General features: G+C 53.5%; 1 protein-coding gene across 1 annotated transcript in view; it reads left to right on the plus strand.

Moving 5' to 3' along the window:
• Positions 1–11,953, plus strand: part of POLQ (DNA polymerase theta) — a 29,097-nt gene extending 17,144 nt beyond the window's left edge. The window contains exons 16-30 of the mRNA XM_075263335.1: positions 2,012–4,527; positions 4,676–4,819; positions 4,925–5,115; positions 7,011–7,251; positions 7,328–7,521; positions 7,767–7,904; positions 7,997–8,171; positions 8,259–8,373; positions 8,662–8,768; positions 8,853–9,037; positions 9,354–9,465; positions 9,869–9,993; positions 10,320–10,467; positions 11,621–11,730; positions 11,810–11,953. Of these exons, the coding sequence (XP_075119436.1) occupies positions 2,012–4,527; positions 4,676–4,819; positions 4,925–5,115; positions 7,011–7,251; positions 7,328–7,521; positions 7,767–7,904; positions 7,997–8,171; positions 8,259–8,373; positions 8,662–8,768; positions 8,853–9,037; positions 9,354–9,465; positions 9,869–9,993; positions 10,320–10,467; positions 11,621–11,730; positions 11,810–11,923 (4,615 nt within the window). The 3' untranslated portion in view covers positions 11,924–11,953. The remainder of the gene's footprint in view (positions 1–2,011; positions 4,528–4,675; positions 4,820–4,924; positions 5,116–7,010; positions 7,252–7,327; positions 7,522–7,766; positions 7,905–7,996; positions 8,172–8,258; positions 8,374–8,661; positions 8,769–8,852; positions 9,038–9,353; positions 9,466–9,868; positions 9,994–10,319; positions 10,468–11,620; positions 11,731–11,809) is intronic.
• The last annotated feature ends 2,615 nt before the right edge of the window (positions 11,954–14,568 follow it).

Here is a 14,568-nt window from a genome sequence, read left to right on the forward strand (position 1 = left end):
GAATTATCCTCTAATCCAGATTAATCACAGAATTTCATTTTCATATTTTACAAAACACTTATGGGCTGGTGACATGAATTAGAAGCTGAACCGCCATATTGTTCCCTGTAGGTCAGCGCACCGCCTGCGCTTCTGCTTGGATCTGCTGAATAACCTTGTGAATCTCAGTTTAGTTCCTGTTTTATACTCCAGTCACCTACAAAGCTGCATTCTTGTGTGCATTCACTACATCTCCCACAATGCATCACAGCTGAGGATGTTTGTCTTGTCCAGAACATGGTTATATTTAGATTTTTCACAGTCGCCCCCTGGCGCTTGGGTGACAGCTTTACACACTCTTGGCACTCTCTCTGTCACCTTCATGAGGTTGTCACCTGTAATGGTTCTCCAACAGTCTTGAAGGAATTCCTTGAGGTGCTGAGACCTTGTGTGTGCTGACACCTAGTATAATGCTCCCCCATATGTCCTCACACCATGTAATGCTCCCCAGTGGCCTCCACATTAGTATATTGCTCCCCAGTGACCCGCCCCACACATGCATGGTATAATGTCCATCAGTGGCTTATTACACACAGTATAATGCTTTGTAGTGGCCCCATACACAATATAATGCCCCCCTATAGCTCACACATAGTATCATGCTCCCTGTTGGCTCTCACACAGTATAATGCTCCCCACTGGTGCTCACACAGTATAATGCTCCCCACTGGTGCTCACACAGTATAATGCTCCCCACTGGTGCTCATACAGTATAATGCTCCCCACTAGTGCTCACACAGTATAATGCTCCCCACTGGTGCTCACACAGTATAATGCTCCCCACTGGTGCGCACACAGTATAGTGCTCCTCACTGGTGCTTACACAATATAATGCTCCCCACTGGTGCATACACAATATAATGCTCCCCACTGGTGCTCACACAGTATAATGCTCCCCACTGGTGCGCACACAGTATAATGCTCCCCACTGGTGCGCACACAGTATAATGCTCCCCACTGGTGCATACACAATATAATGCTCCCCACTGGTGCTCACACAGTATAATGCTCCCCACTGGTGCTCACACAGTATAATACTACCCACTGGTGCTCACACAGTATAATGCTCCCCACTGGTGCTCACACAGTATAATACTACCCACTGGTGCTCACACAGTATAATGCTCCCCACTGGTGCTCACACAGTATAATGCTCCCCACTGGTGCTCACACAATATGGTTCTCACACAGTATAATGCTCTTCACTGGTGGTCACACAGTATAATGCTCCCCACTGGTTCTCACACAGTATAATGCTTCCCAATGGCTCACACAATATAATGTCACACACTGTATGACGCACCCGTCCGACCTCTGTATAAGTGATTATTAAGAAAGAAATCCCACAAAGTAACTCTTGACAAGGCCACAGATGTTAAATGGAAACCATTCCTGGTGACCACCTCATAAAGCTGATGGAGAGAAAGCCAAGAGGTGCAAAAGGGGGAAGAATCTAAAATATGAAAACCCCTTCTGGGTCCCATATTTGTGTCCTTCATAGTGGCCCCATATATTAGACCATTAGTCTCACCCAGGTGTCAGATTTTTAACCAGCTCTAAGAAAGGAGGACTTCTTTAACAGGAGGCCAGCAGGATTGTGAATGCAGCTTCGGGTGTGGCTAGAGTACAATTTGTGATTTTACAGTATTTCAGAGCTGTAACTACAGCTTTGGATGTGACTCCATATAGGACATTATATAACAGTGAGATTGTGAGTGCAGCTTTGGATGTGACTACAATATAATTCACAATGTAACAACAGAATTGTGACTGCAGCTTTGGATGTTAATGGAGTATAAGACAGGACGTAACTCAGCACCATAAATATAACAGATTGATTTGTAATTGTGAATAGTATTTCTCTATAGAGCGATGATCGGATGATAAACCAGCAGAAACTTATAGAATTTGGCAATTTTTGGATTGTATGCTTCTTGTCTTCCTCATCCTTTTCCTTCCCGTATTTCCTCAGTTCCCGCAGAGCTGTAGATGAAGACGAGGAGGCCGCGCAGGAGCGCCGAGCCGCACGATGCATCTGGATTTCTGGGAAGAAAGGACTGACTGAGCGGGAGGCGGCCGAGCTAATAGTGGAGGAGGCGCGGAGGCTGCTGAAGGAGGACCTGGCCATGATGGGGATCCGCTGGAATCCGGATACAAGTCTAGAGCCCAGCTCTCCTCTCGACACCAGCTCTGAATCCACGTCTGAGCCGCGAGAGAAGTCGGGGACCTCTGCTGCGAAATGCTCACAGATTAACCCTTTACCCAACGCAGAGGATGAAGGGCGTGAAAATTTACCAAAGATTGATAGCAATGCAAAATCCCAGAGTAAAGGGGCAGCGGCACAGGCCTTGGGTTCAACGTGCGTCAGGCATCCGGAGCCGAGTACAGAAAGCATTGCACCAAAGGGTAAAGAGAATATTCTAGAAAACTCTTCTGATCGGGCTCCTGGGGCTGGAGAGGCCACCAGTAGTAATGGTAAGATTAGTCTGGACACCTCTGACAGCGGAGTATTGACCACGGGCAGTAAAAGGCAAGATGGCGGCCACCTTTCTGATGCTGCTTTTGGCGCTAATCAGCTGAAGTCTGACCAAGAAACGGGGGATGCTCAAGATGGCCCGCTCCTCACTGTAGAAGATCCACCATCCAAAGCCAAGACAACTGGAGCACCTGCCCCAAAAACAAAAGTGGTGCCCAGTAATGTACGGGGGGAAGGCTCTGACACGCACCTATTTAGAGCTCCAACCCTGCTGCCATCTCCCCGTGCCCTGGTGGTCGATCTCTCTCCAAAACGTGGTGATGACAATCCCTCAGCAGAGAGGAGCGATAGTCCCGAGGCGACTCATCTCAACACTACGACAAATCCCAAAAACACAGAAGCCTCTGCAGCAAGTCCCGACCCCACTGTGTGCACCCCGACCTCTCCCAGCGGCTGCCACTCTCCAGACTTGTATGTGGGGTCGAGGACTTTCGAGGACAGTTTCCAACTGGATACTCAGACTGAGAAGTTAATTCTCCAGCAGGTGACATGTGGACAGCAGAAAGTCTCAGATACAACAATGGCAGCTGCTTTATCCATCGATGGGCAGAACCCAACCACGACTGGACTTATCGGAGATGTGAAGACTGAGGACCAAGCACATCGGGAGATGGAAAACTCTGGAAAGGAATCTTTGGATCCACCCAACGAGAACCCAGAGACTAAAGGGACCCCAGAACGTCCATGGCTGAAGGGAAGTGACATGTCCCTCACCGACACACAACTCCAGGTCTTGTTCCAGTCCTGCCACACACAGGTGAAGAATGAAGAGAACAGTCCAGATCCGAACACTAATGTAGCATCTCCTCCGAAACAAGACCCCTCCGAAGCCAATGATCAGGGACATAATGAGGAGAGAGACACCAGTCTGAACATGAGCGACAGCTTCCTATTCGACAGCTTTAATGATGACCTTGGCTTTTGCTCGAAACTAGAAGAGCCCGATCCTCCTCCCCCTCCATCCGATGGCCTGAAGGAAGAAATGGAGCCTCCTCAGGAGAAGCCACCTGATTCCTTAAATATAATCCCAGATCCTCAGATCCAGCCTGTAAAATATGATGAAGGGTCGATCCTGTTCTCACAGCTGGATTCCTTCCAGATGGTTGAAGTTCTAGATCACGTAGAACAACCTCCCATATTGGAAGAACACACAAGTCCACACTCTCCAGGTCCAGACGTCAAGAACCAGGACAGTAAGGAAATGGTAGACAATGCAGAGATGGAGAAGATTGGGTCAGACTGGTGTGACCTCTCCTTTAGCTTGACCCAAGGAATGGAAGATCTCCTTGATCAGTGGCCAGATGTCACAAGAAATGTCAAATCTAGCGGTGACTCCCGAGCTGCCGATTCGAGGAGTACTGAGCAAGATATAAAACAACTATGCACAGAAAGACCATCTTGTCCACATCCTGAAGACGTTCTTCACACTCCTTCAGCCGACTGTCATGTAGATATGACCAACCGTAATTCTACCCCGATCCCTGCCTTGGAAAGTGACCGTCAACCTGGCTCCAGACCTGAGAGCAGAAGTGACCTCGTGCCCCCCACACCACCAAGTGCCAGCTCCTCAAGGATGTCCTCCATGAGATCTGCCATCAAGAAGCCAAGACTGGAATCTATGAGCAGCCTGAGTTTCTTGTCCCAGGATGCAGACGACTTATTTGGGTCACAAAGTGAAATTCCTGACGATAAGGAGGTGGCGGTGGTGGAAGATATGAGAGACGCCTCTATTATAGCCAAGGACTTCTCTTTGCAGTTGTCTCAGGAGTCCTCCTTACCTCCATCCAGCTCACAAGACTTCACTATCATCGATGTGGCCAGTGACCTGACCCTGTTCCAGACGTTTCTGAAGGAATGGAAGAACCAGAAGAAGTTCTCCCTGTCCTTGGCGTGTGAGCGGAGAACCCGGGCGTCGTCCTCCAGGTCCTGCATCGGTGGGAGGTTTAAGCAAGGTGAACGTTCCTAGTAGACGTTTAGTTTTTGAGGGTCTCCAATGAGTTTGTAATTGGGGCAGTCACAACTTGTACCAATGGGGAGAGGGGATTACTGCCTTGTGGTGTCCCGAATACCCATCTACTACCATCACCTTTCTCTCTTTAGTGCGGTCACCACAAGGACAAGCCAAGGACAATGACGGCCTCTCCATTCCCGGCTGGGACGACGTGCTGCTGGTGGGCCTGGCTGTGTGCTGGGGAGGGAAGGATGCCTATTACCTGTCCCTACAGCGAGAGCAGGACCAGTCAGGTATCGCCCATCACTTCTCGTGGCCGTGGTGCAGGCAGCCATATTGTTTATTGCACTGATGATGACAGTTTTCTCACAATAAACCTCTTGGTCTTCTCATTGCAGACATAAGCTCCAGCCTGGCCCCTCCACCGCTGGACCAGAACCTGTCCGTCAAGGAGCGTCTGTGGTATCTGCAGTCCACGCTCCAGCAGATGCCCCCCCTGGAGATCATCATGTATAACTTCATTGAGCAGTACAAGGCTCTGGTCCTGGGCTGTGGAGCCTCCATCACTGGGCACTTCCAGGACCCGAAGGTAACAGATGTGAATTGTCCATGATGTAATTGGCCTCTGGGTCTGCATCCTAGAACGGCCTCAGGGACTGCGCCAGGGACGGAGGCGGAGGGGACTGCGCCAGGGACGGAGGCGGAGGGGACTGCGCCAGGGACGGAGGCGGAGGGGACTGCGCCAGGGACGGAGGCGGAGGGGACTGCGCCAGGGACGGAGGCGGAGGGGACTGCGCCAGGGACGGAGGCGGAGGGGACTGCGCCAGGGACGGAGGCGGAGGGGACTGCGCCAGGGACGGAGGCGGAGGGGACTGCGCCAGGGACGGAGGCGGAGGGGACTGCGCCAGGGACGGAGGCGGAGGGGACTGCGCCAGGGACGGAGGCGGAGGGGACTGCGCCAGGGACGGAGGCGGAGGGGACGGCGCCAGGGACGGAGGCGGAGGGGACGGCGCCAGGGACGGAGGCGGAGGGGACTGCGCCAGGGACGGAGGCGGAGGGGACTGCGCCAGGGACGGAGGCGGAGGGGACTGCGCCAGGGACGGAGGCGGAGGGGACTGCGCCAGGGACGGAGGCGGAGGGGACGGCGCCAGGGACGGAGGCGGAGGGGACGGCGCCAGGGACGGAGGCGGAGGGGACTGCGCCAGGGACGGAGGCGGAGGGGAGTGCGCCAGGGACGGAGGCGGAGGGGACGGCGCCAGGGACGGAGGCGGAGGGGACGGCGCCAGGGACGGAGGCGGAGGGGACGGCGCCAGGGACGGAGGCGGAGGGGACTGCGCCAGGGACGGAGGCGGAGGGGACGGCGCCAGGGACGGAGGCGGAGGGGACTGCGCCAGGGACGGAGGTGGAGGGGACTGCGCCATGTCCCATAGGGGGACTATGCAGGAACTTCCCCGTGTCCTGGTCCCGCTCATTTCTGGGTATATTCTCGGCCTCTGTCATGTGACTGCCTTGTCCTCTTACTATGGACGCTGTGACATGATTGGCTGCCATTTATCTGACCTCTATTAGGTGTCACAGTCCCCACTACAACAGCGCCCCCTGCTGCCCCGGCCTTCCCGTATACGACAATACCTCGTATAAATTCTGTCTAGTCCCCGATCCAGCGCCGGCTTCTGTGACGTCTCCTGTAACCGCAGCGCCGGATTATCAGACCTTCTGGATTATTAGATTCCGATTTCTCTGCAGATCTTCCCGTGTTTGTGGCATCCTCGCCATCTTTGCTCTCTTACGGTTTCCGTATATTTCGTTGCTCCTTTTCCTCCTTTTCTTGCACCCATCACTATTCAGGGGTGTCGATACTTTTACATCCCCCTACTTTATAGCCCTGCTGATTCCTCGGCGCTGTGACCTCGCCCTGCCCCCGGGATTCCTGAGGACGAGCGGCGCCATCTCTACGGCTTCCTTTCAGGATTAGGCCTGAGCCACTTATCTGATTGGATTATCATTAGAGCCGCTGATCTGCCTGTAATTAACCGGCAGGACGATTAACTGGAAGCCGCGGCAGGTGGTGCGAATACCGGATATCAGTCTACTGGGGGTGAGAGGGTTAATCATCGGCCGCCATGATAGGGAGATCAGTGTCCTCTGGGGGGAGGGGCAGTTACAGCTAAGTGTTAATAATCTCTCAATATCCACAATGGATTCACAGCACAACTTTTTGAATAACTTCTACTCTAGTCACACCCAGAGCTGCATCAAAATCCTGCTGGTTGATCCAGGAAACAGACAGAGGATTACCTCCACCTCACTGTATAGTGAGAATGCAGCTCTGGATGTGATTGGAGTGTAACACAAGGTTATGTTAACCATTGATGACACGCCTTGGCTCTGATGGGGGCGCTGTCTGATGGGGGCGCTGTCTGATGGGGGCGCTGTCTGTTTGATCAGGTCACTATGTAATGACGGCACGGTTTCGTCTTACAGGTCGCTTGCTGGTTACTGGATCCAAGCTCCAAGGAGCGGACGCTGCACAACATGGTGGCCAACTTCCTCCCGCAAGAGCTCCCCCTGCTGGACGGGATTAGTAGCGGTCAGGGGGTGCAGAGCCTGGGCCTCAGCACCAGTAGTGACCAGTCTGGACGCTTTCGGGCAGCCATAGAGTCCGTCCTGGTCTTCAGTGTCATGGCCTCACTGCAGCGATTACTGGAGACCGAGAATCTGCAAGGTAAATGTGCGAGGTAGCGAGCGCTGCGACCACTGAGGGCGAGGGCCGACCGCCATCATATCCGCTCTGTCCACAGGGGTCTTCAGCGCGGTGGAGATGCCCACACATTACTGCCTGGCCCTGCTGGAGCTGAACGGCATCGGTTTCAGTACAGAAGAGTGCGAAACGCAGAAACACGTCATGGAGGCCAAGCTGAGCGAGATCGAGGCCCAGGCGTACCAGCTGGCCGGACACCGCTTCTCCCTCACCAGCCCGGACGATGTCGCCCAGGTAAAGTGACCGATGAACTGCAACCCATCCTGATCCTGATACACATCATATATTGTCCTCCAGTCACAGCCAGAGCTGCATTTACAATTCTGCTTCTAACCCTCCTGCTGCAGACACTTCCCCTCTCCTCTAGTTCTCTCCTTGCACTGCTGTGGTCATCAGAATTGTGATTGCAGCTCTGGAGGTGTCTGGAGTATAAGCCTTGTTGTAAGATTGGGTGATGTTCCGGTTTTCTCGCCCCTCAGGTTCTGTTCATTGAGCTTAAGCTGCCCCCTAATGGCGACCTGAAGGCTCCTGGAAACAAGAAGACCCTGGGCTACACCAGGAGGCCGGCGCTGAATGGGAACCGAGTCCGACTCAGCAAGCAGTTCAGCACCACAAAGGTATCGTCACCCTCCTCATCCTCGGTGTCTGGGTCACCCTGTACCCCATAATGTCTCATTCTGGCGGCCATCTTGTATCTGACTGTCCGCAGGATGTTCTGGAGAAGTTGAAGTCGTTGCACCCGCTGCCGGGGCTGATCCTGGAGTGGAAACGAATCACCAACGCCATGACCAAGGTGGTGTACCCGCTGCAGAGGGAGAAGGACTACAGCCCGCGCCTGGGCATGGAGCGCATCTACCCCGTGTCCCAGACCCACACCGCCACAGGTATCATGTAATGGGGGTGCTAGTAGTTCTGGGGGAGTCATAGTGCTGACCCCCCGGATGTGACCTCTCTCCATCTCCTCGCCCCAGGCAGGGTGAGCTTCACAGAGCCGAATATCCAGAATGTCCCCAAAGACTTTGAGATTGAAATGCCGCGCCTGGTGGTAGAGCGCCCCCCGTCAGAGGCAGCGAGCGCCAAGCAGCGGTGAGTGACAACTCATCATCCACACTGATACCTGGCCCTGCTCACACAGCTGAAGACTTGTTACAGTGTATCTGTCTGTACCGACACATTGTAACAAGCCCATCAGCTGTGTCAGCGCTCCCAGGCTTGGCTGGATTACGAGGTCACATGACCTATTTGGGGTGACCCTTCACTTCTCGGAGTCCTATCATCCTCTGCAGCTGGATGATGAGGGTGATAATCCTTTCCCAGTGCAGCTGTGTCCTGGGGTCCGGGATTTTGGGATCTAACTGGACGTTGCTGTTTTAGGGGTCAGAAGCCTCTCCCGCGAGCGTTGGTGCCGCTCGATCAGATCCCGCAGGATCGGGGGACCTCGTTCTTCGTCAGTATGCGTCACGCCTTCATCCCATTCTCAGGTAAATCTCATCAGCTGACCGGGGGGGGGGGGGATGGGTGAAGGGTCGGGGGTCGCTCTTACTGACCACACCTCACACTCGCAGGGGGGTTGATCCTGGCGGCGGACTACTCTCAGCTGGAGCTGCGGATTCTCGCTCACTTGTCCCGGGATCGGCGTCTCATCCAAGTATTAAACAGCGGCTCAGACGTCTTCAGGAGCATCGCAGCCGAGTGGAAGATGATGGAGCCAGACGCAGTGACGGACAGTATGAGGCAGCAAGCCAAGCAGGTGGGCGAGGGGGCGGAGCATGCAGGTCAGAGGTCAAGTGGATATCACTTCAGTGCGGGTGAAGGTTTGTTACAGTGTATCAGTGCACATAATCCTCTGAAGTCTCTAACAAACCCTCTGCTGTGTGAACAAGATGGAGGAGGGTCTTCAGCGTCTTGATGTAAACGATAGACAGCGAAGAGAAGTGAAGCCCAACGTAACGTCCCAGACCAGACCGTAGCGCTGCCACCGGAGGGCGCTGTGTCAGAATTGCGCAGGTTTGGTTTTATTTTCACCCCGTTCTGTCGTTGCTTATTTTTCTCTTTTCGTCCTTTAGATTTGTTATGGAATCATTTACGGGATGGGGGCGAAGTCCCTGGGGGAGCAGATGGGGGTGGAGGAGGAGGACGCCGCCTGCTACATCCAGTCCTTCAAGGCGCGCTACACAGGTGAGGCGGAGATCAGCGGTGCAGATGTGACACTTATCTCTATCCTTAGGGCAGTGACATGAGATTGTGGGGATCAGCCCTGGTTATAGAGGCCACAGAGGTTGGGGCGACACCACGAACTGTCCTCAGGAAGTGACATCACGTTCATTGGTCACATGGTACAGCGGCTGCTCAGTCCTATGCAAGGGAATGAGACTGACCTGCAATACCAAGAACAGCCACTATATAATGTACGGCACTGCAGTGATGACCTGAATGCGGCATCGTGGGGGTGTCAGTTGTCAGACCCCACCTATCTGATACCAGTGATCATGAGCTGTACATGAAGGCGGAGCCTGCTGGGTGTTTGGGGCTGTAGGTTCGGCTGATCGCTCTTATATGAGGTCGCGTTTCGTATTTCCAGGTATTCAGCGCTTTTTGAAGGAGACGGTAAAGAATTGCGCCGCCAACGGCTTTGTACAGACGCTCCTGGGGCGGCGCCGCTACCTGCCGGCCATCAAGGACACGAATCACCACGCGAAGGCTCATGTAAGTGTATGGAGTGCGCGGACAGCTGGGGCGTTACAATGTATCAGGGAAAACCCAGCAACAAAGATATGTCCTGCCCTAGACTGCAGGCGGACATTGTAGCTGTGTCTATCCAATCCCTGACAGCAAGCAGAGGTGTGAACAGTGACGAGGCATTAATATCGCCGCCTGTTCGGAGCCTCGTGCCGCTCTCCGCTCTTCCATTGCCGCAGCCGCTGATTTGCGGGTTTTGCTGCGTATCTCGTAAGGAGAAGCAAGAAGTGTTTGACTCTGCGGCACTGTAGTGTCAGGTGCCGGGTGTAACATGTCGCTATTCCTGTTGTCAGGCAGAACGCCAGGCCGTGAACACAACCGTGCAGGGATCGGCCGCCGACATCGTCAAAACTGCGACTGTGAACATCCAGAGACGGCTGGAGGACGCCTTCCCCTCCGCGCCCAAGTCCCACAGACACCGACTGCTGCCCCAGCGTACAGGTGAGTGATATTACACACTGATGTAGTGCTGGTTGCGTCTGCTCCATCTGCACACTGGGAAACTATAGATGTAGCAGAGCAGAGGCAGCACAGTGCGGTGCAGTCATATAACACACTGATGTAGTGCTGGTTGCGTCTGCTCCACCTGTGCACTGGGCAACTATAGATGTAGCAGAGGCGAGGCGGCGCAGTCATATAACACACTGATGTAGTGCTGGTTGCGTCTGCTCCACCTGTGCACTGGGCAACTATAGATGTAGCAGAGGCGAGGCGGCGCAGTCATATTAAACACTGATGTAGTGCTGGTTGCGTCTGCTCCGCCTGTGCACTGGACTCCAGTAGATGTAGCAGAGCAGAGGCGGCGCAGTCATATTAAACACTGATGTAGTGCTGGTTGCGTCTGCTCCACCTGCGCACTGGGCTCCTGTAGATGTAGCAGAGGCGAGGCGGCAGCAGTCAGATTACACACTGATGGAGCAGATGCAACCAGCACTAACTACGTCTGCACACTGGGCTGATGACTATGCTATAGATGTAGCAGAGCTGAGGCGGTGCAGTCATATTACACACTGATGTAGTGCTGGTTGCGTCTGCTCCACCTGTGCACTGGGCTGATGACTCTCCCATAGATGTAGCAGAGGCGAGGTGGCACAGTCCTATTACACACTGATGTAGTGCTGGTTGCGTCTGCTCCACTCTGCACTGTTGTCGTTTTTGCTGCTGGATTTAATGGGTTAAACCCTGGAGACAATGGGAATGACCTTGAGTGGTGACCTTGGGGGCGGGTCAGAGGGGGTCACATGTTTAGGGGCGGGGTCATTGCACGCTGTGTGTTTGCTGTCAGCACCAGCCACTATATTCATCACTGTCACCAATCCAGAGACCCCAAATATCTCTCCCCCCTTCCCCCCTAAATACCCCAGGACACAGATCATATTCTGGGTTCACAGTGTTTAGTCATCCTGAGCCTTCTGGTTCATGATTAGAATGCCAGAGCAGCAGTGAAGACTGTCACACAGCAGTAGGCTGGGGGCAGATATATACACCCCACTAGCTGACAACCTTTATTGTGCAATGGGAAAAAGGAGTCGGGGGAGGGGGTGTCAGGGATTTCTGGTGTGTGTTTTTTCTTTAACCCATTCCTGACTTCTAGGACATTGTGTAAGAAAGGCAAACCCTTCCCCTCCGAAGCGCGGGGCCTTCTTCATTCTGCAGCTGCACGACGAGCTCCTGTACGAGGTGGCGGAGGACGACGTCATTCAGGTACTGCTGCACTACATCCCGCTCCATATGTCCACCCGTCCTCGGAGGATCAATGTGCAATTCTTTGTTCCTCCTGCAGGTGGCGCAGATTATAAAGCGGGAGATGGAGAGCGCCGTGTCACTGTCTGTTACTCTGAAGGTCAAAGTGAAGTTTGGCCCCAGCTGGGGGGACCTGCAGGACTGTGACCTATAGACGAGACCCCCAAAGACCCCGAGCCGAGTCCTGGAAGGAAAATACTTGAAGAGTTTTTAAGATTTATAATATGAACTTTTTTGTGATTTTTGCACATGTGGGAGGAGCCAGAGATGGAATAGGAGGCGGAGCTATTCCCGATCTTCCTTCTTTTTTTTATTCCCCTGGAATTCCCTGTATGAAATAATAATAATAATTAATATTCTAATAGTGTGGTGATGACATCATCAGCCTGTCCGATTCACACCAGCAGCACAGAGTATTTCAGGAGAGCAGTGTGCTGATCTTATAGGGAGGTCACAGGGTGAGAGTTACATAGTGAAAGGAGCAGGGTCCCCAGCAGCACAGAGTATTTCAGGAGAGCAGTGTGCTGATCTTATAGAGGAGGGCACAGGGTGAGAGTTACATAGTGGAGGAGCAGGGTCCCCAGCAGCGCAGAGGGTTTCAGGAGAGATGTTTGTACTTGCTCTCAGCCCCTCATTATCTTTCCTCCTGCGGCTCCTCCTGTCACATCCAGTAATGACAGCGCCAGGACGGTGATATTAATAATCTGCCTATAAATAGTCTGCCCGATGCCAGCGGTGCGATGCTCTGCGTCTTCCTCCCCATCATCCTCTATTAGATGTGCTGTGAGTAATGTCATGAGCACCGGCAGCGCCTCGGCCCCGGACGCGTCTTGCTGTCACTATCATTACGGGGCTGCGTCTTGTGCGCTCCTGGCAGGGGCTCCTGATGAGGGTTACAATACGACATAATGAGCCTCATGGCTGACAGCAGAGAGCGCAGCAGATCTCACACCGCCCCGCCACCGTATGTGACCGCTCCTGATGAAGCCGCCATCCTGGTGGTGTCAGGACGAGGCGCTGCCAGCCCCATGGACGCCATTTCTGAGAACACGGGGTCGGGCAGTGTTCACATACCGCAGTGTTACCAACTTATACCAAAAACACAAAATGCTGCAGTTTTTTATGCAATGTTTGAATTTACACGTGAAATGTAAAATCAGAAAACCTCCTCCCAAAACTGCACCATGTGAATTCACCCTCACATGGTAAATTATATATATTCTCCCCAGTGAACCCGACACGTAGTATAACGCTCCCCAGTGCCTCCCACACACAGTATAACGCTCCCCAGTGACCCCCACATGTAGTATAATGCTCCCCAGTGACCCCCACATGTAGTATAATGCTCCCCACTGACTCCCACGCACAGTATAATGCTCTCCAGTGCCTCCCACACACAGTATAATGCTCCCCAGTGACTCCCACGCACAGTATAATGCTCCCCAGTGACTCCCACGCACATTATAATGCTCCCCAGTGACTCCCACGCACAGTATAACGCTCCCCAGTGCCTCCCATGCACAGTATAATGTTCCCCAGTGACTCCCACGCACAGTATAATGCTCCCCAGTGACTCCCACGCACAGTATAACGCTCCCCAGTGACTCCCACGCACAGTATAACGCTCCCCAGTGCCTCCCATGCACAGTATAATGTTCCCCAGTGACTCCCACGCACAGTATAATGCTCCCCAGTGACTCCCACGCACAGTATAATGCTCCCCAGTGACTCCCACGCACATTATAATGCTCCCCAGTGACTCCCACACACAGTTTAATGCTCCCCAGTGCCTCCCACGCACATTATAATGCTCCCCAGTGACTCCCACACACAGTTTAATGCTCCCCAGTGCCTCCCACGCACATTATAATGCTTCCCAGTGACTCCCACGCACATTATAATGCTCCCCAGTGACTCCCACACACAGTTTAATGCTCCCCAGTGCCTCCCACGCACATTATAATGCTTCCCAGTGACTCCCACGCACAGTATAATGCTCCCCAGTGCCTCCCACGCACAGTATAATGCTCCCCAGTGCCTCCCACGCACAGTATAATGCTCCCCAGTGCCTCCCACGCACATTATAATGCTCCCCAGTGACCCCCACGCACAGTATAATGCTCCCCAGTGACTCCCACGCACAGTATAATGCTCCCCAGTGACTCCCACGCACAGTATAATGCTCTCCAGTGACTCCCACGCACAGTATAATGCTCCCCAGTGACTCCCACGCACATTATAATGCTCCCCAGTGACTCCCACACACAGTATAACGCTCCCCAGTGACTCCCACGCACAGTATAACGCTCCCCAGTGCCTCCCATGCACAGTATAACGTTCCCCAGTGACTCCCACGCACAGTATAACGCTCCCCAGTGACTCCCACGCACAGTATAATGCTCCCCAGTGCCTCCCACGCACATTATAATGCTCCCCAGTGACTCCCACACACAGTTTAATGCTCCCCAGTGCCTCCCACGCACATTATAATGCTCCCCAGTGACTCCTACACACAGTATAACGCTCCCCAGTGACTCCCACACACAGTTTAATGCTCCCCAGTGCCTCCTACGCACATTATAATGCTTCCCAGTGACTCCCACGCACAGTATAATGCTCCCCAGTGACTCCCACGCACAGTATAATGCTCCCCAGTGACCCCCACGCACAGTATAATGCTCCCCAGTGACTCCCACGCACAGTATAATGCTCCCCAGTGACTCCCACGCACAGTATAATGCTCCCCAGTGACTCACACACAGTATAATGCTCCCCAGTAGATTCCACACGCTTTATAAT

Source organism: Leptodactylus fuscus, chromosome 2 (assembly GCF_031893055.1).
Source record: "Leptodactylus fuscus isolate aLepFus1 chromosome 2, aLepFus1.hap2, whole genome shotgun sequence".
NCBI lineage: Eukaryota > Metazoa > Chordata > Amphibia > Anura > Leptodactylidae > Leptodactylus > Leptodactylus fuscus.